A 25,858-nucleotide genomic window follows, 5' to 3' on the forward strand; every position below is an offset into this window, starting at 1 on the left:
TCGGGCCACTGCACTCCAGCTCGGGCGACAGAGCAAGACTCCGTCTCAAAAAAAAAAAAAAAAAAGAAAAAGAAACATAAAATTAATAATGGAAATGAGAACAGATATCTGTAACTCATCAACTTGGACAGTATACTGGATTGCAGTGTAACTTCTGTGTGTTCACCCGTATGTCCTTGGAGAAGTAAATCTTTGTGATGACTTTGAAATTATTTGAAAAGGGAAAGTACAAATAGAAGCTCTGATTATTATTGAAATGATTATTCATTGATCTGTCTCTAGTTTTCTATGCATTTGATGTGAAACATGGTCAAAGTATGTTCCCACTGAAACTTTTGCATTATTTTTCAACAAAGCATGGTAGTAAATGAAGGAAATTATTCTAGAATAAATCATTAAATGAAGAGAAGAGATAAAAGAGTAGAGGCATCTTTTACAGTTGCACTGCTTACAGCAATGATAGGTAACAAGTCATACCATTCCTAAGAAGTTTCTAAAGGCATCCACAGAGAATGGAAAAATGCTCTGAATGATCATTGAATGATCTATTGGCAAAATTTCTTTGTCATGTGACACTGTTAAGCATTCCGTATTGCTGGTGGTATAATGGCATACATTGTGACAGAACAATTACTTCTGTATGTGGCTGCATTAGAGATTGTGCTTTCCATTTGATGAAGCTACTTGTGTACAGAGTCTGAATTAGCTCTTGGCATATGTACAAAGTAAATATGAAAAGAAGTACTTGGTTATTTTTTTTTAGTCTTTTTAGAGTAGAAAGCCTAAGACATAAGAAAATAATTTTTTGTTTTTTTAGTAATCATTTTCAGAGCAAGGATATAATCTGGAAAAAGGCGCATTGGGAACATTGTTGACAGAGCCCCAGCCATATGTGTGATCAGGAAGGGTGTTCTTTCTGAGCAAAAGAACTTTATCTTTGACTGCCAATTCACATATTGCATTTTCATTTGGCTCTATGTTGCCTTATTTGGCTTGAGTGTTGAAAATATTGTTAAAATTTTGACTGAAGTCAAATAAGGTTGTCATGTATATTTTTAGCATGTTCAATGAAATACTATGGATTCCCTTACTATTTCAATAGTACAACAACTATGAGAGAACAAAGTGTTCCTCTAATTGTTTGAAGTATAGAAAGAGGTAACATTTCTTTATGTTTTTGTAAGTGATATATTTCAATGTTATATTTAATATCTTGACATTTAGAAACTCCTGCTTCAGAATACCACCAAATTAAATTAGTGTCAAAATATATCCTAAGATCAAAGAGCCTCATTACTGAGAAATGACCTTATGAATACTTAATTTTTTTTAATTTAATGAAGAATGAAATTGGTGCTTTCTTTTAAAACTATATCCAAATTCTCTAATAGAAGTTGAAGAAATAGTTTCCCTATCTCAGTGGAGCCAGAGTTAATAAGAAATTCATTCCTCATGTTTTTTTAAGTTAAAATAGTCAAACTTTCAGCCTTTCAGATTTTGAATGTGATACATACACATAAACATTGTGTCTGAAACAGTGCTGTAAATAATCGTTGATAAGAAAACTTTGAAGAAGTTTTAGGTAGTGTTTGACCCATTTATTAATTATTTGATAGACATGAGATACTTCACTGCCATATTTTTAGGTTAGTGGCTAGATTTAGTAGAACTAGAGTAGGAAAGGAAATCAATCTGATGTTGAACCTTAGTGTCAGCTACAGAGATGGCTATATTAAGGTTACCATGTTGAAAGATTGCCATATAGCCTATGTGTGTAATATGAAGCCATTAATTTTGTTTTGTATGACTCATAAAGAAAAAGAAAAAGAAATTTTGTTTTGTTTTGTTATTTGGAAGGTATGATGAATCCTGTCAAATATTTTCTTTAAAATTGCTGATCCGGCTAAACATTAAATGGTCAACAGATGCTAATACTTTCCAGATATATTATTTACTTTGTTTTCTTAGATAAGATACTTCAGTTTTTCAATCCTTGGTTTCCTCATTCATAGATGTGGGATAGTGGTAAATAAAGGTGCTTTGGGAATATTTTACTTTATCTCATTTAATCTTCACAAACTACCTTGAGAGGTACGTGTGTTGTTCCTGTTTACGTTCATGGGAAAGATAAATGAGTTGCCCAAACTAACAACGGTATTCAGTAGCAATTGTTAGGATTTCAGTCCAAGTCTTGTGGGTATATGTCCATTGTTGTTGGTGGCATTTCATTTTAAATACGTTACAAGCATTTTTTAAAAAAAAATATTGAATAGCACACAGTTTAATAGTAACAATTGGCATGGATTTGCCATGAAAAGCTTATGTTTTTATTTTCAGAAAATATATGATAACTTTTGCTGTGTGTATTACATTATCACTTATTCTAAGGTTTTGTATAAGGTTCTTATTGGTTATTGATTTTTATGGGATCATTTAAAAGGATTAAGGTATGTAAGTCTTGGCAAGATTACAGCAATATGTAACATTTAACTGTGTGGACTGCTAATTGTGACTCTGAGATGTCTTCTTCAAGGAAAGCACACCATAGCAAAAGCAAGTTTTCTCATCCGTGTTTGATTTTGTTTGTGGTTTGGGCTATCCATTTCAGAACTAGATGAATTCACAGTAGGTCCTCTTTGCATTGATAATTTCAAATAATTGTACCTAGTGTTTCCTTCATCTTTTTGTGCTGCCACAATTGTGTATATGAATGTTCTGGTTGATGCTCTCAGGAGCATCAGCAATGCTGAATAGAGAGGTAACCACCAGATTCTTAACTAGGTCATGCTTTCCTTCTAACCATGATGATGAGGCATGATAAGACAATTTACATTGGCAAATTTGAAATCATTGATGATCAGAGAGCAGAGAAAAATTGTTGTGAACCTCACAGGCAGGTTAAACAAGTGTGGAGTGATCAGCCTGAGATATGATGTGCAACTCAAAGATCTAGAAAAAAATGGCAGAATAATCCGCTCTCATCCTGTCCGTTTTGTTTCATTGCACTGACAACCTTACCTGGCATCAGGAACCTTGAAGAGGCAAGGTGAAACACACAGGAGGGAAAGTTCTGGGATGCTTTTTCTAGCAACATAATACATACTTGTAAATAAAATGCCTTAATGCACAAAAAAAGAAAAATAATTACACCTAGATTTTGGGTTGGTGATGTCCTTTTATCAGGAGATTTATGGTAACTTAAACACTGTTGCACTAGCTGGTAAGGAAGCTCTTGCCTGTAGTTCCAGCTACTGAAGAGGATGAGGCGAGAGGATCTCTTGAGCCCAGGAGTTCGAGACCATCCTGGGCAAATACCAAGACTCCATCTCTTAAAAAAAATTAAAAAGTTGTTCAGGCGCTTTGGGAAGCCAAGGCAGGAGTATTGCTTGAGGCCTGGAGTTTGAGCCCAGCTTTGGCAACAAAGTGAGACCCTGTCTCTGAAAAAAAAAAAAAAAAGAAAGAAAGAAAAAAATTAGTCCAGCACAGTGCTGTGTGCCTGTAGTCCCAGCTACTCCAGAGGCTGAGGTGGGAGGATCCACCTAAAACCATGAGTTTGAGGCTGCACCAAGCCATGATTGCGCCATTGCACTGTAGCCCAGGTGACAGAGCGACACCCCAGTTCATTAATTTAAAAAAAAAAGGAACTGCACTTGATTTTGAGTTACTGGCTATTGTGATAAGTTAAATTGTTAAAAAGTAGAACTGTAAACCACATTAATAACCACTTCTATAAACTTTTATAAAACATCTTGAACTTGAATTGCCATGCCATCTTTTTAAAAAATACTATGTTGTTCTTGCCATTCTTTGACAGACGCCTTATCCCTCTGGACAGAATGCAGGTCCAACCACGCTGGTATACCCTCAAGCCCCTCAGACAATGAATTCACAACCTCAAACCCGTTCTCCGGTAAGTAAGCAGAAGCTTATAGCAAATTACATTCTCTACCTATGTTTGTGTGTGTAGTGGCTTGGGTTTCTTTGCCAAATATTTTTACTGGATTTTGGAAGTTTCTTCCAAAGATGATTTATTATTATGACCACTACTATTATTTGTTAGCTTTGCATTTTCAGACCTTACCTATAGCAATAATTAAATTTATTGAGAAAAAGAAGAGGTGGAGCTTTTAGCCCCCCACCCCCTTTTAATACTTTTCTATAGCATGATTTTTAAGTCTGGTTGCATTCAAGTTTACTTTATTTCAGCTTATAATTTTTGTTAGTTGTACTGTTCAAAATCCAGGTAAGAGTAAAGTACAATGATTTTAGGAGTAAATTGAATTTCACTAATTAAATTCTCAAATCCCAGTGGTTTGGGGAAGCAGGACTTTTCAATCAGTGTTATTAGATCTGTTCTCACCATTTGCCGGTGTGGGTATGTGCATGACATATACCAGTGAGTGTATTCATTTATTCAAATGGTAAATAAATTGTGATACAGATGTAAATGTTATCATCCTCTTTTTCATCCTTTACGTGAATTGCAGTAAGTACTGCCAAGACTGAGAATTTACACAAGGTTCATCCTTTGTTTCACAAAAGTATACAGTGGCTTCAGTTCTCCATTCCTTAGAACATCGTTTCCTGCCCTGCATGATTAACTGGCTAGAAGGTGCTTCTGTAACATCTCACATTGTGTATCTCACATCCCTCTTTGTACCTCAGCTCTGTGTATTCTTCAGAATACAGGGATTTCTTTTTGTTCTCTGCCCCTGCTTTTTTGCCTGGAGTGCAGGAATACCTCATTGCATTAGCTCCTATTCATTTCGTTTTATGCATGAATTTATAATTGTTTAAATGTACCAAAGACTTACTCAAAGAACTAGGAGAGCATAGTCTGCACCAAAATGTAATCTCTTTCTTATCCTTTTTCTATTTTCCTTTTCCCTGTTGCCCTGTTCTCCAACAGCTGTTCTTAGATCCTGGTTCTCCCCATTGGGTGGAGGAACCATTCTAAAGAGGTGGGACTTTGGTCCTAGTTGCCTGTTTGCTTGTCTCTTTTTTTGCTGAAATGGTCAATAAGATGTCTGTTACAGGTTTTGTTATGAGAGTGGTTCAGGGATGTGTACACTTTACTACTTGGGTCTGAGATCTCACTAGATCAATTTAGATAGGCCCTGGTTCTAATAATTAAACATGGAACATTATGGTAAGCTCCTATTGCAAAGAATTCTTTGGCCCTCTTTCTCTATGCCCCCACCCCTCTTTTCTGATTATCAAAAAAGAAAATGAATTAAATTTACATGGTTAGAACTGGCGCAGAACCTGACTGAAGAGCTGCATCTCTAAACCAGTTTTTTTGACAGCCCAGCAGAACAGTGCCAATACATTGCACAGACAACTGGAAGAGGAGGAAGGTTTTGGAACAGACTCCCGTTTACAGGTCCTTGGCTGGAAGAGGCTGGATAAAATACTGCATTGTAAGCAATATAACAAACTGTACTTCTTGCAGGCAGTGGTGCCTCTGGCACTTAATATTTTTGACCACATCCATTTATTGGCTGATGAACAGAAATGCATTGATTGCTTCCTCTCTGAAAGTTCAACCTAGCATGGCAGTTTCTGCCAGGCATAGTGGGGAAAAGAATAACAAATTGGGTGGGTGTTCTCTATTGGGAATTAGTCAGGAAGAATTTGGGGGTTTAGATTTTTCTTTATTTTAAACTTGAAGTGAGATATCCCTTTCAGATAAATTTGAATTTAAAAGATAAATATCAAGGCTTCTTTTTACTCCCTTTCAATTTTATAATTGAATATTAAGGAGGAAATTGTCTGTAGTTGTCAGCCATTTTTCTGTGGTCATAAACTCTTCAGATACTATTCTCTATACAGTTTTTGCCATCTGCTCTGCTAGTGACCATTACCCACCCCATTACTAAAAACCACACACATAACATTCCATTACATACCCTAAAACAAGTGCAAGACTAGCAGACTCCAGACTACTCTTGCTTCTTGTTTTAGGTTTGATTTTCTTTATTTTGTTATGGGTTTTTTGTTGTTGTTGCCGTTGTGTGTGTTTTTTTTTTTTTTTTGCTCTGGGAGGGTGAAGTTGGGGTCTGAAATTTGGCACGATTGCATTTTCTGTTTACATCCCAAGTTGTCATAGTCTAGTCTCATCCATCTCATAGCTGTCCCAACTGGTGAGGAGAGGTAAGCTGTTACATTAAGGAAGGGCCTCTTCCTGTGGCTTTGTAGAGCAGCTAAGGCTTACTCCATTCTATTTCTGCATTAATAGGCCATTGGCAATTGCACAGTTTTAGGCTTTTCTGTTCTTCCCTGGACAGCTGCCTTTGCAATCCAACTGGCTTCAAATGGCCTCTCTCCCTCCTTCAGGTTATCTTTGTGCCTGTCTTTCTACTTGATGCTTAGAATCTTAGTTAAATTCATAATATGGAAATAAAATCTTTTTCAAAAGTAATAAAAACACTGATAAGCTATCTGTTCCATTTTCTCGTTTTATTGGAACTTTTAAACAGTGTTAGTTGTTGTTGTTGTTGTTGTTGTTGTTGTTTTTAATAGCCTGTCTAAAGTAGTGAAGCTATTAAATACTTAATTTGGAGAGGGAGACAGTTTGGCTTTTGTAGTAACTCTAACCATTGGTTATTTTTATAATTTGTGGTATTGTGTCAAAATTATATCAGTGTTATGTTGGCCATGCTCAGTTACCAACTGTGCATAGAAGGGGTGAGTAAGTGGGTGGGTGGCATTAACATTGGATGCAAGTTCACAGAAGGCTGCTTTCCTTTATATCTACAGTCCTCACCGTCTTAAAGACCCTTCTTTAACAAAAAGGAAAGAAAAAAGAAAGAAAAATTTCTATTTTTAACATGAGCCAGCAGCGACTACAGTTTGTTCTGTTGCTTACAGCTACCCATAGGATTAAGACTATTGTCATTTCAAATGAAAAACTCAATAGCCAATGGTGACTAGTGCAAAATAGACTAGGGTACTTTCCTAGGGCACTTTCTACTAACTTAAGTTGGGATTTTCTTTCTTGCTTTTGTTTTTATATATGTGTAATTTTATAAGATACTCTTCTTGTTCATAGAAAGTTCTCTTTTGACTGGAACATTCAAACTGTACAAAGTTTTAGCTTTTATTTTAGAGCCTTGAAAATGGGGCATTTTCTGTGGAACAGTGATAAGACAGGTACTGCCATACTCAGGTTAATTTTGTAACATGGCCCCTCTCTTCCACTTTCTTCAAAAGTGTCAGGAAGAAACATTTCATACTCCACTCCCGACTTTCATACCACATGCCTGGTATTGCTTATTCTTGTCCATAGCAGAAGTATGATGTTTTCTTCTCCTAATTGGAAGACTGAAAATATAAGACCTCAGTTTCTTTCAAGAGAAAATTTCCTGCAAGAACTGTAGCTGCCAGTTATCATCATTCTGAAAAGCTGCATTGTATTGATTAGCCAAATATGATGGCTGACCTAACATAACCCAGCCTTATAGGTCATTAATGTACTTTTCATTACTTGAACAGCAGGTGACATTTTAGCTTCTGAGGTGAATTCTTGACAGAGCTGTTTTCAGCTGTCTCCTACATTGTGGCCCTGTGTTCTACTGTAATTTGTTGAAATTTTAAAATATGAACTAATGGTAGTTGGGGAACTAATTCCAAATGTTTTGCAAGTCAGTATTGCACATAACTTAAATGCTGAGCGTGAGAGATTGTTTCTTAATCGTCAATCTAATTCATCTGTAGTGTTAAGCTGACAGAAGGAAGTCTCTATAGAGAAAATAAGACAGCCAAAGACATATATTTTAGCTCCTTAAATATATTAGATAAAAACCCTGTATATGGTTTACATTAGGCACTGCTTTCTAAATATTTTCTTTTACTATTGAAGAGGATGGTTAACATTACAGTAGCTCATGTATTAGTATCCAGAATATGGCTCTACATAACCCAATATTTTTGTTTGTTCCTTTCAGTTAAAATGTATTCAAACCCAAATTTGGCCTAGTGAATTATTTGATCCTAGAGGTTTAGCAGTTAAAATTCACATAGGTGAAAAAACTTTTTCTTTTATTCTAAGTTAGTGGAAGGGTTGGAATATATATTAGCCACTTTCAACTACTCAGTGATTTAGCTGAGGAATTACATTTCTTTGTGCTTTATTCTTAGATAACGATAGGTACATATACACAGTGCTTTGCTGTTGTCTATAGTAATTAAGAGATTTGACTTATTTACCCTTTTTCCTTCTCAAGTCTGTAAGAATACCACTTGGATTAATTGTGTTAGAGACTGTTGTTCTTTACTAGCTGTTTGCCTTGACATGCCTGGTATTAAACTATACTAGTTAACTGCATTTAAACTTGTGTGTGTGTGTGTGTGTGTAAAATCATAAAAAAATTTTTCTTTAACTCTAAGAAATTAAGATATTGAAACTTCCATTTCATGGATAAGATATCCCATTTAACTTAAGAAAATTTGCAATTAATCCTTTTACATTTTTTGCTTCCTGCTGGACTTTGTAATTATCTCCTGGTTAGGTCTTGTAATGTAAAAACTTTCTCATTTCCTCCAGCTGTATCAGTTACATACAGCATACTTGGTTTTCACGTTTGTCTTAATGTAACCACTTAATTTTTCAAACTTTCTTTTGCCTTATTTTAGGGTTGTTGTTTTTAAAAAAATAGTCCTATCAGAGAGTACCTTACATGCCTAACAGCATAGCCTGTTTCTCTCCCAGCTGATAAATGACAAACTATTCTGATAGTGGTGTTAACCTGTTGAATCTTAGTACCTGTCTGTCACTGTCCTGCAGCAAAGCTTTGACTGTTTTGTGTGTTGTTTTTTATTTCCCCGCTGTGGGTTTTTTTCTTTTGGCATATTGTGTGAAATTTTGGTTTTTGTTGTGGTGTTTCTGACTCTTTGTGCCTTTCCTTTTGTGTTTGTTTTCCCTCCTTTTCTCAGTTTGCAGCGGGGCCTCGACCTCCCCATCATCAGGTACTGTACCCTTGCCCCTTCACTATCACCCTTAACTAATAGGTGGGAGCTTTAGTAGCTGCTGACTCTTAGAATGCTGCCATCCCATAGAACTACTCAAATTACTCATTTCAAGAGTAGCTTTTATCTGATCTAATTCAACTTTCTTTGTCCTTCATTAATCTCACTGCATTTTGTTATTAACAAATCCGTTTGCCTCTGTTTATGCCACATTTAAAAAATGCTACAGTTTTTTTTTTCTTGCCAAACAAAGATTGTTTTTAAATTTTACAATTTTGAAAAATTGAGATATTAAGTGTTTATAGATTTTGTGGATATTTGTAGTAAGTTAAATTTAACTGAATGAAGCAGGCAGCATTCTATGGGTTTTCTGTTAACATTCTGATATAACCTGTATTGATGTGTATAAAATAGCATTAGTATTTCTAAAACTACTTAAACTCAGTTACTAACTTAGATCTAGTAATAAATTGATTAAAAATAGTGTACATCCATTTGCTGGATAGAACTATTTTTATACTTAGGACACAGAGAAAATAGATACCTTAATTAATTTAAATAACTTTATCCTATTGGTTTTCTAAATGAAATAATTGTATAAATTAAAATTTCAAAAATATGTATGTGAACACTGTCATTTAGTAGGAATCTATTTAGAGGTGGCAAGACAGAAAGACTTTCAGGGTTCTCCCTCCAACCCCCAATAGCTTTTTATGGGGTATTCTGAAACATTTTCTTCTGCTGAAAGAGCTTCGGTTTAGAGTCTGTTCATATTACAAGCTTTACTATTTAACCAGCTGGTTAGGCAAGTCTTTTTCTGCATCTTTTTTTCCTCATATGTAAAATGGAGATAAATAACTTCTGCCATAGAAATAGTGTAAGCATTTGACACAAAACAAGCAGTCAGTAAGTGGTAGCTGTCTTTAATATGATTGTTATGGAATAAAGTATGGTTGGATAAAGTAAATATTACCAGTATTTGCCTGTGTTATCATATTTAGAATTCTTATTACTGAGTTAGTGGATATTGTTTAGTTGAAGGCTTCCATTGTCTTGAGTGATTTAATACCTGACTCTGTTTCTCAAAATGTGATCCTTCCAATCTGGAGACTGTAAAGGCAAAGCAAATCTGAGTTATTAAAGGTACTTTGCAGGAGGATGGCTATATGAGGTGGATGGCTATTGTTTGGGTTACATAATGAAATAAAACCTTGGGGTATTTTTTTTTTTTAATTCAGAGATAGTATTGTAAAGTATTAATACTTTAAGATGGACTTTGCCATCAGCTAGACCTAGGTTTGATTCTTCCATGTTATAACCGAAGGTTCTTGGATAAATCATTTACTGCTCTCCACCTTAGTTTTCTCACCTATAAAATGGAGACAATAATACCATGTTGAAACTATTATGGGCCGGGCACAGTGGCTCACGCCTGTAATCCCAGCACTTTGGGAGGCCGAGGCGGGTGGCTCACGAGGTCAGGAGATCGAGACCATCGTCGCTAACATGGTGAAAATCCATCTCCACTAAAAATACAAAAAATTAGCCGGGCATGGTGGTGAGCGCCTGTAGTCCTAGCTACTCAGGAGGCTGAGGCGGGAGAATGGCATGAACCCGGGAGGCGGAGCTTGCAGTGAGCTGAGACCTCACCACTGCACTCTAGCCTGGGTGACACTGTGAGCCTCCGTCTCAAAAAAAAGAAACTATTATGAAAAGTAAATGAAATAATGAAAATAAAATGATTAGCAGGGTGTTTGGCACATAGTAACTAGGACATATGATTAGTATTATGACTACTAATAATTAAAATACTAGTTTCTTGTGTAAAAGAGTGTTTATAATTTTATTTAAAAATTTACTCCAGGGCCATAGAGGCGCGGCTTAAATTTTAATCCAGGGACAAGGCAAATACTCCTAAAAGAGAGAGACGTTGGGGATCTTTGCTCAAGAAGCAGAATGAAAAGAAACTATTTATTTGTGAAATAACTGCAAAGGAATTAGGGTGAAAATGTTTTCTGAGCTCCTTTATGTAAGGCACTTGTTAATTTCTTTGTTCACATGCTTGTGTTTTTCAAACCTTGATTTATTTCATAAGTCATTTCAGATAGCTTGAGGTAAACTATAAGTAGAAGGAATTAACATTATCATTGGCCACAGTTATTTTGTTGGATTTTCTACTCTGTAGATTGATGGAATGATAAGTGAATTTTGAAACAAAAACAATGTTGCTTAATAGGCCAGGTATGGTTGCTCACGCCTGTAATCCCAACACCTTTGGAGGCCGAGGTGGGTGAATCACTTGAGGTCAGGAGTTCATGACCAGCCTGGCCAACATGGTGAAACCCCGTCTTGTACTAAAAATGCAAAAATTAGCCGGGCATGATGGCAGGCACCTGTAATCCCAGTTACTTGGGAGGCTGATACAGGAGATCACTTGAACCTGGGAGGCAGAGGTTGCAGTGAGCCAAGATCATACCTGCACTCCAGCCTGGGCGACAGAGCGAGACTCCATCTCAAAACAAAAAAACAAACAAAAAAGATCCAGATTACTAAATAGCCTGGGCATTTCTTATTTAAGACTAGTAACTTTTTTAAAGACTGTTGATCAAAAAATTTAGGTTCTTAATGAAAATAGCACAAATTTTAAGGTTGTGTTTCTGCTACTTGTGTTCGATAATAGTGGTTCTAAAATTAGGATATTGTATTTAAGCATTTGTAATGAGCTTTGGGAAATTCTGTTTTCTAAGAAAACTTTTTTATGAGCTTTAAAGTTATGTGGTACATTTTGTCTTTCTTTAATTCCAGTAATTGGGGAAAATGTTCAGAAGTCTCTGAGAGGCCGGGCGCGGTGGCTCAAGCCTGTAATCCCAGCACTTTGGGAGGCCGAGACGGGTGGATCACAAGGTCAGGAGATCGAGACCATCCTGGCTAACATGGTGAAACCCCGTCTCTACTAAAAAATACAAAAAACTAGCCGGGCGAGGTGGCGGATGCCTGTAGTCCCAGCTACTTGTGAGGCTGAGGCTGGAGAGTGGCGTAAACCCGGGGGGCGGAGCTTGCAGTGAGCTGAGATCCGGCTACTGCACTCCCACTCCAGCCTGGGCGACCCAGCGAGACTCCATCTCAAAAAAAAAAAAAAAAAAAAAAAAGAAATCTCTGTGAGAAAAGATTGATTTCAGCCCACATTTTCATGTGCAGTATGACTCAGTAAAGAGTTAGCAGATTAGTCGTTTAGCTGTATGATAATAGTCATGAATTTATGGCTAGTTTTGATTATTTTAAAAATAGAAGTATAGGCTGGATGCGGTATTTGATGCCTGCAATCCCAGCACTTTGGGAGGCTGAGGCAGGTGGATCACTTGAGCCCAGGAGTTAGAGATCAGCCTCTGCAACATGGTGAAACCTCATCTCTACAAAACAAATATATAAATACAGAAATTAGTTGGGCGTGGTGGTGCATGCCTGTAGTCCCAGCTACTCTTGGAGGCTGAGGTAGGAGAATCATCTGAGCCCACGTGGTCAAGGTTGCAGTGAGGTGTGATTGTGCCACTGTACTCTAGCCTGGGTGAAAGAGTGAGACCTTGTCTCAAAAGAAAAAAAAATAGTATAAATGTTTATTATTTATTTATTTATATATTACCAAGAAAAATAATTATTGTTTAACCATAGTTCTTGGAGGTGAGTTCCTAAGATGCAGCATAAACCCAGAGGAATGATTTTTAATTCAGAAAATTCAGGTAGCTGGCACTTTTTTCTTTGTTATCCTTTTTTTCTTGAACACCAGTTAAATTCTTTTCATCATATCACAGAGAATTGAATAAGGATGTCTGTACCCTTGCCTCAGGGAGCAACCGTAATTACCTTGAATAGAGGAGGAGAAAGACATGGGGTTGAAGTGGCATAGCTGAGCAGAGCTAACTGAACCAGCATTATGTAGGGTGTAGCATCCACAGGGAGATGTGGGGTCAGTTTGGTTTGTTTCACTACGGAATAGGTATTGGCATTTGGGTGGGATAACCAGTTATCAAAACTGCCCTATATAATACAATTAATTTAGTATCCTTTGGGCTCTAAATGCCAGTAGAATTTCCCTAGTGACAATTAGAAAACAAAGCAAAACAAAACAAAAACACCACTGGACATTTCCATGGAAGTGACAGCATTTCCCATTTGAGAATCGCTTACTGAATCTGTATTTCACAGTGTCTTCTCTTCAGATCTAAAGTCAGGTAGCACCTAAACCCTGAAAGATTTGCAGAGGAGTTGCTCATAATACAAAACAAGACAGAGGCTTGCATAATGAAATGCAAGCTATTGGAGGAAACAAATATTGAATGGTGTACAGAGAATATGCTTTTAAAGGGAAAACCCTCATGTCCTGGGATATTTTGGATTTGACATGCTTAAGACTTAAAGTGGAATTGAAGGCACAAATGGTTTTTTCATCTGTGGTAGTTTGCTTTGGCCATTGAATAGATTTCTTTTTTGTCCTTTATTGCATTATTCATCAGTGGCTACCTTTCTGATCATTTTACATGCTTTCATGCTTTGATCTCAATTTATTTTTTGAAGGAATTTGTTGTTGGATGATGTTTTTAATGATTGTTGTTTCTAAACTCCAGTAGCAAATATAACAACTTTTTGTTGATGCTTAGTAAAAATTGCAAAGCATGTTCTATAGCTGTTGCAAAAAACTATATAATTATTTAGGTAGGCTTTTTGGAATTAATTGCTTGTGAAAAGAAAACGTCACCCAGTTTAGTAATCTAGAATTTAAATATTTTTTCTGTGTAAGATAGAGTTAACCTGAATTCAAGTAAACAAAAAATAACAAGATTTTAAATGGTAAACATTTTCTTTGTTCTTAATGGAATCAAGAAACTGCTTTGAGTGTATTTCTTGGAACTTCTTTTATTTAGAAGGTCTTGTAACTCCATTTGGAGGGCTAGAGCTCTTTTTGAGTCCACACAAATCCAATGCGCCGTGCTGCAGTTAGGGTTATTTCAGCCCTGTCGCCTTCCTGATAGTACTATTAGTTTTTGCCTTTTGTGGAGATTCTTCAGATTATTGAGGATGTGCTATTCTTTTGGCATTTTATAACCTGAAGAGCTTTTAGAATTACAGTTTTCTTCAAAGATAAAATGAGAAATGCTAAGTCATTTTATGTGCAAAACACTCTTGGCTTTAGAAATATGTCAACTATTTTTGTACTGATGCTTGAAAATCCCAAGGTAATTAGAAACTGAAAGAACAGAAAGTACACACAGAATTATAGCAAGTCACTTGGTATAATTTGGATTCTGGCTTGTGGTGTTTACTTTATGTATTTGGTCATTAAAATCTGTGTAGTTCTGGTTTAAAGTTACTTATGTTCCTGTCCTTATTTTACTTTTGGGTTTCACAATAGAGATTAAGTGTTGGTTATATACTATGACTAAGTAGTCTTTTCATTATGGGAAAGGTCAGGGAAATGATATTTTAAAGTGTTCATAGGACAAAACACTGTAGTTTTTTGATATATGATTTTAGTTCACATACTTTTCACAAATGCTGAAAAATATGCTGTATTCAAAGCAGTAGGATTTAACATAAACAAATAATGAGCTTCATAAAACCAGCATATGCTAGCAGCAGCAGCAGCAGCAGGAGGAGTATGTGCCATCAAGAAATGTCTTACTTGGTGGCAAGCATTGAAATTGTGCATGTTTTCCTGTTGTGGTTTGGTTCTTTTTGTGAAAAAAGAAACTTTTGAAAAGAACAGCTGATTTATGTAGATTTCTTTTTTGTTATGATCCCTAAAGGTTTCTTTACTGAAAGTTTGTGGTGTTATATTCCTAGGCGAGATATATTTGTTTTACTATAGGCCATTTATGAGGTTTGGAAAGTAAAATAAATGAAGGCTTGGGCTTGCCTCTGGGACCAGACCTGGCGCAACAGAATTAAATTAATATGAATAACAAGCCATCTCAAACATCTATACAACCTTAAACGTCTTAAATTATGATCTCATGAACTATTTGTTTTTTTGGAGCTTGATACAAGTGAGTGATGGGTGGCTTTATCTGGTATCTCATTCACAAGGAGTTGTATAGTAGCAGCATAAATAGTGAAGAAAATATATGTTGGGAGTCAGTAAAACTGGGATTCAGTTTTAGTTTCACTGCAAATTATCTTTGGGCGTCGGGTTTCTCATCTGCAAAATGGGTAAAATATGCTCATAAATGATATAAGATTGAGATGATTTATAATAACTGCACGTATTTCCTATGGGTGTTGTGAGGATAAAGTACCTGCCTATCACAGTGTCTGAAATGTAGTAAGTCCTTGGTAAGTGTCAGTTTCCTTTAGCAGTGAGACCGCCTGTCTTTCCCCCTTTTCCCCAGCTATTTTTTTTAGCATGAATGAAGTATTTTATAATGATGCTCATTTCCAAGACTCTCCCTTATGATCTGACAGAACACCTCCTGTTCCTGACGTAAACCTCTAGGGTAGCACTGTGTAATAGAGTTTCTATGATGATGAAAATGTTCTGTACTTGTGCTTTTCACTGCTATAGCTGTACTAGCTATACATGGCTATTGAGCACTTTAAATGTGGCTAATGCAGCTAAATAACTGAATTTTTTTTTTTTTTGGAGACAGAGTCTCACTCTGTCACCTAGGCTGGAGTGCAGTGACACGATCTCAGCTCTCTGCAACCTCCACCTCCCAGGTTCAAGTGATTTTTGTGCCTCGGCCACCTGAGTAGCTGGAACTACAGGTGTGAGCTACCACACCCTACTAATTTTTGTATTTTTTGTAGAGTCAGGATTTTGCCATGTTGGCCCGGCTGGTCTTGAGCTCCTGACCTCAAGCGATCCACCCACCTTAGCCTCCCAAAGTGCTGGGATTAAAGGCGTGAGCCACCGTGCTTGACCCGGAACTGAATTTTTAATATAAGTAGTCAAGTATGACTTGTGGCTACTGTATTGAACAACTCAGCTCTAGGGCTTACATGTCCCGATTCTTAGTGAAACCTACATTATATAATATTGACCACATGCAGAGAAATATAGAAAAAATTTGGAATGGAATAATCTCCGTTATAAATTATCATGGATCAACAGATTATCAAATTGACACCTGAGTCGTATTCCATTATGTGGACTCTTTAAAGCTTGTTCTTTTATAACTTGCCAGCAAATCATAGCACTGTTCTTCAAGAGTACTTTAGACTTTTAAAAGATACTCACCAAGGAAATTCCTAATTGCAAATGTTAGTTTTTAATCTTCGAGTAGGCTGAACTGTATACTGCATAACACTAGAGATTTCAGAAGCATATTTTGTATTGCTTTGCAAGTTAGTAAATATAGGCATGCCTCGGAGATATTGCAGACTTGTTTTCAGACCACAACAATCAAGCAAATACTGCAATAAAGTAAGTCACGTAAATTTTTTGGTTTCCCAGTGTATGTATGTTATGTTTCCACTATGCTGTAGTCTGCTAACTGAACAGTAGAATTATGTGTAAGAAAATGATGTACATATAGTAATTAAATACTTTCTCATTTTTTGAGACGGAATCTTGCTCAGTCGCCCAGGCTGGTGTACAGTGGCGCAATCTCAGCTCATTGCAGCCTCTGCCTCCTGGGTTGAAGCAATTCTGCCTCAGCCTCTCAAGTAGCTGGGATTACAGGCCCGTGCCGCTACGCTGGCTAATTTTTGTATTTCTGGTAGAGACGGGGTTTCACCATGTTGGCCAGGCTGATCTTGAACTCCTGACCTCATGATCCGCCCACCTTGGCCTCCTAAAGTGCTAGGATTACAGATGTGTGCCACCGTGTCCGGCCAGTAATTAAATACTTTCTGGCTAAAAAATGCTAATGATTATCTGAGTCTTCAGTGAGTTGTAATCTTTTTGCTGGTGAAGCGTCTTCAGTGTAGGTGGGTGCTTACTGATCAGGGTAGTGGTTGCTGAGGATTCAGGTGGCTGTGGCAATTTCTTGATATAAGACAAAGTTTGCCACATTGATGGACTCTTCTTTTTTTTTTTTTAATTTATTTGTTTTTGAGTTGGAGTCTTGCTGTGTCACCCAGGCTGGAGTGCAGTGGCATAATCTCTGCTCACTGCAACCTCCACCTCCTGGGTTCAAGTGATTCTCCTGCATCAGCCCCCTGAGTAGCTGGGACTATAGGCACATGCCACCATATCCGGCTAATTTTTTGTGTTTTGAGTAGAGCTGAGGTTTCACCCTATTGGCCAGACTGCTCTCAAACTCCTGACCTCAAGTGATCCACCCACGTTGGCCTCCCAAAGTGCTGGGATTACAGGCGTAAGCTACTGCACCCAGCCAATGGACTCTTATTTTCATGAAAGATTTCTCTGCAGCATGTGATGCTGTCTAACAGCATTTTACGCAGAGTAGAACTTATTTTATCATTGGCGTCAATCTCAAACTCTGCTGTTGCTTTATCAACTAGGTTTATGTAATATTCTAAATCTTTTATTGTCCTTTCAACAATGTTCACAGCTCCTTGCCAGGAGTAGATTCCATCTCAGGAACTCACTTTTTTTTTGCTCCTTCATATGAAACCAGTCCTCACTTGTTCAAGTTTTATCATGAGATTGTCATGATAAAGTCAGTCACATCTTCAGGCTCTACTTTTTTTTTTTTTTTTTTTTGAGATGGAGTTTCACTCTCACTGTCCAGGCTGCAGTGCAGTGGCACCTTCTCGGCTCACTACAACCTCCACCTCCCAGGTTCAAGTGATTCTCCTGGCTCATCCTCCCAAGTAGCTGGGATTACAGGCGTTCGCCACCATGCCCAGCTAATTTTTTGCATTTTTAGTAGAGATGGGGTTTCACCTTATTGGGCAGGCTGGTCTCGAACTGCTGACCTCAGGTGATCCACCTGCCTCGACTTCCCGAAGTGTTGGGATTACAGGCGTGAGCCACTGCTCCCGGCCCAGGTGCTACTTCTAATTCTAGTTCTCTTGCTGTTTCCACTATATCAGCACTTACTTCTTCCACTGAAGTCTTGAATACCTCATAGTCATCCATGAGTATTGGAATCAGCTTCTTCCAAATGCTTGTTAATGTTGATATTTTGGCCTTCTCCCATGAATCACAAATGTTTCTTCCCTTCCCTGCCCTTCCCTGCCCTTCCCTGCCCTGCCCTGCCCTGCCCTGCCCTATGTCAGCCTCCTAAGTAGCTGGAACTCCAGCCGGACACCACTGCATCCAGGAATGTTATTAATGGCATCAGCAATGGTGACTCCTTTCCAGGAAGTTTTTAATGTAGTTTGCCCAGAACCATCAGAGAAATCAGTATGTATGGCAGCTGTAGCCTTACAAAATATACTTCTTAAATAATAAGACTTGAATATCAAAACAAATCTTTGATCCATAGGCTGCAGAGTAGATGTGTTAGCAGGCATGAAAGCAACATTAATCTCTGTATACATCTCCCTCAGAGCTCTTGGGTGACTAGGTGTTTTCCCAGCAAGCAGTAATATTTTGAAGGAAATCTAAGCTCTCTACAAGTAACCCATGCTGCCAACAGATGTGCTATCATTCTGGCTTTGTTTTATTTATAGGGCATAGTCTGAGTAGATTTAGCATATTTCTTAAGGGCCCTAGGATTTTCCGGATAGTAAATAAGTACTGGCTTCAAATTAAAGTCACCAACTATATTAGCACCTAAAAGTCGAGTCAGCCTGTTGAATCTTTGAAGCTTTGATGCTAGGCATTGACTTCTCACTAGCTATGAAAGTCCTAGTTAGAGAGAAGTCAACGCATGACATCTTATTTCAATAGATGGCTGTTTCATCTACACCTAAAATCATGTGTTTAGTATAGGCACTTTCATCAGTTATCTTGGCTGGATCTTCTGGATAACTTGAAGCAGTTTCTCCATAAGCACTTGCTGCTTCACCTTGCACTTTTATGTTATGGAGACAGCTGCTTTCATTAAACCTCATGAGCTAACCTCTGCTAGCTTCAAACTTTTCTTCTGTGGCTTTCTTACCTCTCAGCCTTCATAGAATTGAAATGAGAGTTAGGAGTTTGCTTTGGATTACATTTTGGCTTAAGGGAATGTTGTAGCTGGTTTGATCTTCTATCCAAACTGCTCTCACTTTCTCCATACCAGCAATAAGGCTGTTTTGCTTTCTTATCATTTGTGTGTTCACTGGAGAGTAGCACTTTAAATTTCCTCCAAGAACTTATTCTTTGCATTTACAACTTGGCTTTTGAAGTAGCTTTCAGCCTATTTCAGCTTTTAACATGCCTTCCTCACTAAGTTTAGTCATTTATAGTTTTTATTTAAAGTGAGAGATGTGGCACAAGACCACATAGAGGCCACTGTTCAGTTATTAATTTAGATATAATGGCCTAAACTTCAGTATTATTGTGTCTGCTGAATAGGAAGGTCTAAGGAGAGGAGAAAGATGGGAGTGGCAGGGGACAACAGACAGTAAGTGGAGCAGTTAGAACACACACAACTGTCTTAAGTTTACTATCTTCTATGGGTGCAGTTCATGGTGCTCCCAGTAACAGTGATAACATAAAAGGTCAGTGATCACACATCACCATAACAGATATAATAATAATTAAAAAATTGAAATATTGCAGAGAATTTCTGTTATATAATTTATTGGGTGTTTTTGTCTTTTTGTGCTTTTACTGAGCAAAGTCATGAAAAATGGTATTTCATAATTACCAGCACGTTCAAACAGCATTTGTTAGACATGTTTGATGAGGAAGCTTTGGGTAATGATATGAATTATTGCATCTTTAGAAGGATTTTTCAAGAGGAAACATTTTTTCTTCTGGCTTCTAGAGTGTTTCTGGGAAAGTAAGCAATTATAAGTATGCTAAATTCAGCCTCTGTTTTAAAAGTATCCTATCTTGTTGGATCTGCCCAAAATACTACCTCAAATGAGAGTTTTCACCTTCCTCTGTCATCCTCCTGGCGTATTAATAATAAATCCTTGAAAGATGGAAGAATTAAAACAGATTGAAATGAAGTTTAGGAGGTGAATTTTATGTGCATGCATGGCTCTCTTTTCTCTGCCTAGCTCTTTGCAGGATTTTTATCAGTTACTTGGATAAGTGACATTTATGTCAGGTTTTCTAATGATTATGTAGTTTGACATTGTCATGCAATTGGTACAATCTGAAACGATGGGTTGTTTAGCCAGATAAATTTTCAAAGTTACCAACTACAAAATCCTCTATATGAGCTTCAAAACACAATTGTAAGAGTACACACTGAAGTGAAGAACATGGCTTATTTAGCCAGGTTATGTATAAAGATGATTTAAATGCTTTAAATGAGTGTCAGTACCAATCAGTAGTAAAATATGGTTGACAAAAGTGCTCCTGTGGTTCTTGGTTTCATTAATGGAATTGGAGCTGGCAGGAATCAGAGAGGTATGTTGCCCTTTCACTCAGGAACAGATTTTTTTTAGTGAGTGCCAAGTACATTCTGGGCAGACCCCACCTCGTTACCTTTGTGTTGGAACAAGATTGAAAGAAAAGATCAGGCTGGTTTGGGAATTAGAAATCTTGGTTGGAGGAACAGGATGCTAGGAGAGGGTTATGATTGGCTTGAAAGAAAAAATAGTGGTGTGAAAATTGGCAGTAATGGCCCAGGCACGGTGGCTCATGCCTTTATAATCCCAGCACTTTGGGAGGCCAAGGTGGGTGAAAATTGGCAGTAATGACAATGTTCACATGACTTAGTGGTCTGTCACTTACGGAGAAGGATTAAACTTCTTTGTGGTTTTAGGGAGGGACATGAGACAAGTGGATAGGTGATATAGGGAGAAAAATTGGGGGTCAGTAGAAGGAAGAGTTTTATAGTGTTAGAACTCCATTTAATTTTGAAAAGAAATTGTATCTTAAGTTGCTAAAGTTTCATATCCCCAGTGGTATATTGTAAAAGATATTCAGACTTTTTAAGTGGATGGTGAGACTAAATGGCTCCTTCCATTCAGGAGAGTTTGACTCTTAATGATTGTTCATCACTCAGCTGAGAAGGAAAGAAATTTGAAGAATTGCAAGCAGTTTGGGAAAGCCCATTTATATGTTCCTTTTAATAACCTGTGGTTTATTGCTATACTTGCCCAACTGAGAATCTGAATTTCTTGCATTACTATTAAATTTAATTATGCATTTGTAATTGAATGGTTCGGAAGGAGTACAAAAAGGAGATTTTTTTTTTTTTTTTTTTTTTTGCATTTCTAGTTACTACGGCTTTTCTAGAATCTCTCCTGGTGCGCGTGTGTGTGTGTGTGTAAGTGATCCTGTACTTTTAAGTGGAAAACACAAGCTCCAGATGGACTGTTGTTGTAAAAAGTATTAATGCAGTGAAGTTGAGCAAAAGTAAGTCTGTAAAATGGTATGCCAAGGATATGCTTTTAGCATATGAACAAGTTGCAGTCACTTTTTGGGAGACAGAGAATTAGAGTTGTGTAGGTAGAAGAAATTTGTTTTCTTGAATGATAAGCATGTATTTTGTGAAGTAACTTGATGGAAAATTTTTCTTACCAGGAATCAGTTATGGTTGAGGGACATGCCACCCATTAGTATAGTTGGATAAAGGTCCTGCCACATCCCTTCAGCATTTGTAAGGAAAAGATTTCTGCTGGTTTATTTAAAAATATGGGGGTATTCCATTTCATGAGAGGTAGTATGTGTAACAGTTAAAAGTACATGTCTATAACCTGACTGTGTTTTGGTTACAGATGGCGGGGGGCTTTCAGTGAGTTATTTAATCTCCCTGTTCCTCAGTTTTTACATGTATCTTACGACTGTTAATAATAGTACTTGCCTTCAAGGTCATTTGTGAGCATGAGTTAATATATATATGTTGACCGGGCACGGTAGCTCACACCTGCAATCCCAGCACTTTGGGAGGCCAAGGTGGGCGGATCACGAGGTCAGGAGATCGAGACCATCTTGGCTAACACGGTGAAACCCTGTCTGTACTAAAAATAAAAAAATTTAGCTGGGCGTGGTGGCGGGCGCCTGTAGTCCCAGCTACTCAAGAGGTTGAGGCAGGAGAATCGCTTGAACCCGGGAGGTGGCGGTTGCAGTGAGCCGAGATCACGCCGCTGCACTTCAGCCTGGTGACAGAGCAAGATTCTGTCTCAAAAAAAAAGTATGTGTATATATATGTGTGTGTGTGTGTGTGTGTGTGTGTGTGTGTGTGTGTGTGTGTAAAATGCTTAGGTTGGTGCTTTATAAATACATTTCTCTTTAGCTTGAAATCTGAATTCTTAGTGTATAGAAATTAGTATATTGGCTGGACGCAGTGGCTCATGCTTGTAATCCCAGCACTTTGGTGGAGGCCAGGGTGGGTGGATCAGAAGGTCAGGTATTCCAGACCAGCCTAGCCAATATGGTGAAACCCCGTCTGTACTAAAAATAAAAAAATTAGCCAGGCATGGTAGCGGGCACCTATAGTCCCAGCTAGTCAGGAGGCTGAGGCAGGAGAATCGTTGAACCCAGGATGTGGAGGTTGCAGTGAGCCAAGATCATGCCACTGCACTCCAGCCTAGGCGGCAGAGTAAGACTCCATTTCCAAAAAAAAAAAAAAAAATTATTATATCAGTATAACCACATATTTAGTGGCTTTTTGGTTCAGCTATGTATTAATATTAGGAATATCATTAGAAACACTTTTTACTTGAAAGTCACTGAGGAAAATAGTTTCATACTGTTCAGAAACCTTGAATAAGGTGTAACCTCAGTTATTCTGGACAGGCTGATTAAAAGTTTCATCAGAACAGCTGGAAAATAGGGTAAGAAAAGATTTCATATACAGACTGTTAAAATTTTTGGAAAACATTGCCCGTATCTATTTTTCTTACTCTGCATAAGTTAATGGATTAGTTTTCTTTCTCCTCTCCTTACCAACCCCGTAACACCCTATTTATTCAGGCAGCATAGGAGTATTTTAACATTATTTGATGATAATGTTACCATAATAGATGATCACCTGTGTTCATTTGATATGCCCTTTGTCTTGGCTGGGCTGCCCTCTACAGTTGATTTCAAAGGATCTTTCAGTATGAAGATTTTACCCTCTGCCTGTGTTATTTAGTAATGCCCAATAAGTTGAACAGATAATGAGTCTTCTCTGCTTGAGGCTTGTATCATTTTTGTGGGTCCTGATATTAGCTACATTATAAAAATACTTAAGTTTGTTCCTGAAATGGTGTTTACAGATCACATGCATTGATGCATAATAGATTCTCTCTGCTTGGTAATTAGGAGAAATGCAGTCAAGTATTGGGAAGTTTACTGCTTTATTGTTCCTGTTAACAGCCAACAAAAAAAATGTTGTCACCAAAACTGTGTCAGTGGAGATAACTAGAAGATAGTTCCTGTAGTTGTAGTGCAGCCCAGGTTCCTATGTTACCAACTTTGCCTCCTGTGCTTTCTTTTCATCTCCATCACCTACTCTCTGTGGCCTGTCCCTTTGGTTTCCCCCATTTATTCCATTCTCCTGCTATACTTTTCTGGCTGTTGTTTTTCTGTGACTTAATTTCTTTAGGGCCTTCTTTGCCCTGGGGTATGAAGGCTGAATGGGGATGAGCCTTGGACACTAGATCCCAGTTCTTCCTTTTGAGCACAAAATGAAGTTACTTATACCGTCTCTGGGTAGCTTGATGCCTAAGAGTAGGACAGAATAGACCAGAGTGGGCCCAAAGGTCGAAGCTTGGCTTTATTTGGACTGATAGCAACAAATATTTTGCTGCTTTATTTATTTTGGTGCAAGACCATATTTTAAGATTGTTATTATAGTCCTCCATTTTAGAGCTATAAATGCCCTCTTATGTACCTGATTAGTTAAAAAGAGCAAGCAAGTCTCTGTCATGAAGAGTCTAATATATATTGAAAAGTTTATTTCTTAGGACTTTTACAAAAATAACAAATGACACAGATGGCGAGTAGATCATAGAGATGCTAGATAATGCCAGATCATGAAATGGGTGCTCGTGAGATCCAAGAGTAGGAACCAGTAATTACACAATTGTACTTGTGCCACCAAGCAGACATTTCCTTGCACACTGCTGTAACTTGTGGCTATTAATAATAGTTGAGGATTTTTGCCACTGGATTTCAGTTAAATGTGACTTGATTCTTTGATTCTATGTGTGATTAAATTCTCAAGTGAAGAACTGTCATTTTGATTTTCTAGTCTTCTTTCTTCTCCTATTATTACTAAATAGAAAGATACTTTTGTTGAGCTGCATGCTATGTCCTGTCCCTTCCAACTGATCTGTAAGCTTTTCCATTGGCTTTCTTTCTGTTTCCTGCTGCTTTCTTGCTTCATATTTGAAGGGAGGATTCAGACCTATCCAGGTAACAAACTACTGGTTCTGCATGGCCTCTTTATAACTCAGTCTGCTTATTATTATTACATTGAGATTGATTGCTAATGAATGGATACATTCACATTGGAAATTTACTATTGGTATATTGTTTCAAGGCTTTTAAGCCTGCAGTCAAAATTATAAATAACTACAGATACTGGTTGCCATTTTGAGAAATTTGAACTCTGCTCATTCTAGACCATTCTTAGGCCTGTCTAGATTGTCCACTGTTATTACAAACTATTCTAGAAGGCTCAGTTTAGTATAGGATTGTGCCACCTTTTGGAGAGGAAAAAAACTGCGTAGTTCAGCATGTGACAACCCTACAGATGGTTTAATTTAGCTTGACCCTGATGGACTGGGTAAATATTTTATGATCAAAGAGATTCCTTCTTGTTCTAAGTATTTTATAAATTACTTGAGCAGCAGTCTTTTAGGAGACTACTTTTAATTTTTAATGAGTTGATAATGAACCACTTACTCTTTATCAGAGTCAGTTCTTTTATATAATAGAGAAATATCAGCTACCCCTTTTGTTATACTTTATTATACATATATGTGTATATATATACAGTATGTGTATATACATATATGTATGCATCTATACATATGTATATATACAGTCAGGTCGAAACTATCCTACTGTTTTCAAATATGTGATGATACTGATAAGAGCTCGCCCTCCTGTGGTGTGTTTTTGGAAACCCAGCAATAGGTAATTTATTCTTTTTATGCATATTGTATTTGTAATTCAAGTTGACCAGGTTTTTGTTAGTGAAGAAAAGGAGACAGTAAAATTTATATATCCCCCTTTGTAAAAAAAAAAAAAAAAAGAAAAAAAAAGAAAGAAAAAAAAATTTTTTTTTTCTCCCCTTCCCAGTTTTTCCAGAGGCCTCAAATACAGCCTCCTAGAGCTACCATCCCGAACAGCAGTCCATCCATTCGTCCTGGTGCACAGACACCCACTGCAGTGTACCAGGCTAATCAGCACATCATGATGGTTAACCATCTGCCCATGCCGTACCCAGTGCCCCAGGGGCCTCAGTACTGTATACCACAGGTAAAGTATCTTTGAGGCCTAGGTGGTCCAGCAGTAGAGTGGGAATAAACCCAGATTCTCATCAGAGGGAGCTGGGAGGATGAATTATGGCATTAGTTTTTGGTGACATGTGAACTGTTTTGTTGGTTACAAATTAGCCCTTTTGTGATTTTTTCATTATGCTATGTGAAGATATTTCTACATCTGTTTACTTAAAATTTTTTTAAATGACAGAGAAATTGTTTTTATCTACTTGCTTTCTCCCTTCCACTCACCACAACCAACTGCTCTAAAATGGGCTCAGTGATTATGCTGTTCCTGAAATCCTTTAATGTCATTGAAAAGTTATCAGCCTGAGATTATTTTACAGTGAGCTGACGTCTGCCCGTGTGCTGATATGTTGTATGGCTTTACTAAGCTGCACCTTTCTCTTCATTCTCGTTGTATCTTCATGGCAAGCAAGCATTTTGAATGTGTTTGACCCAA

At 37.5% G+C, this 25,858-nt stretch overlaps 1 protein-coding gene across 2 annotated transcripts in view; it reads left to right on the plus strand.

The window, feature by feature from the left end:
* EIF4G3 (eukaryotic translation initiation factor 4 gamma, 3) overlaps positions 1-25,858 on the plus strand; it is a 374,612-nt gene that overhangs the window by 168,782 nt on the left and 179,972 nt on the right. The window contains exons 4-8 of one of the 2 annotated variants that reach the window (XM_011933977.1): positions 3,815-3,910; positions 5,307-5,420; positions 8,935-8,967; positions 24,302-24,322; positions 25,214-25,393. In XM_011933977.1, coding sequence (XP_011789367.1) covers positions 3,881-3,910; positions 5,307-5,420; positions 8,935-8,967; positions 24,302-24,322; positions 25,214-25,393 — 378 coding nt within the window. In that variant the 5' untranslated portion in view covers positions 3,815-3,880. The remainder of the gene's footprint in view (positions 1-3,814; positions 3,911-5,306; positions 5,421-8,934; positions 8,968-24,301; positions 24,323-25,213; positions 25,394-25,858) is intronic. The other variant, XM_011933978.1, reaches the window with a different exon arrangement.

This window comes from Colobus angolensis, unplaced genomic scaffold (genome assembly GCF_000951035.1).
Source record: "Colobus angolensis palliatus isolate OR3802 unplaced genomic scaffold, Cang.pa_1.0 Scaffold130, whole genome shotgun sequence".
NCBI classification, from domain to species: Eukaryota; Metazoa; Chordata; class Mammalia; order Primates; family Cercopithecidae; genus Colobus; species Colobus angolensis.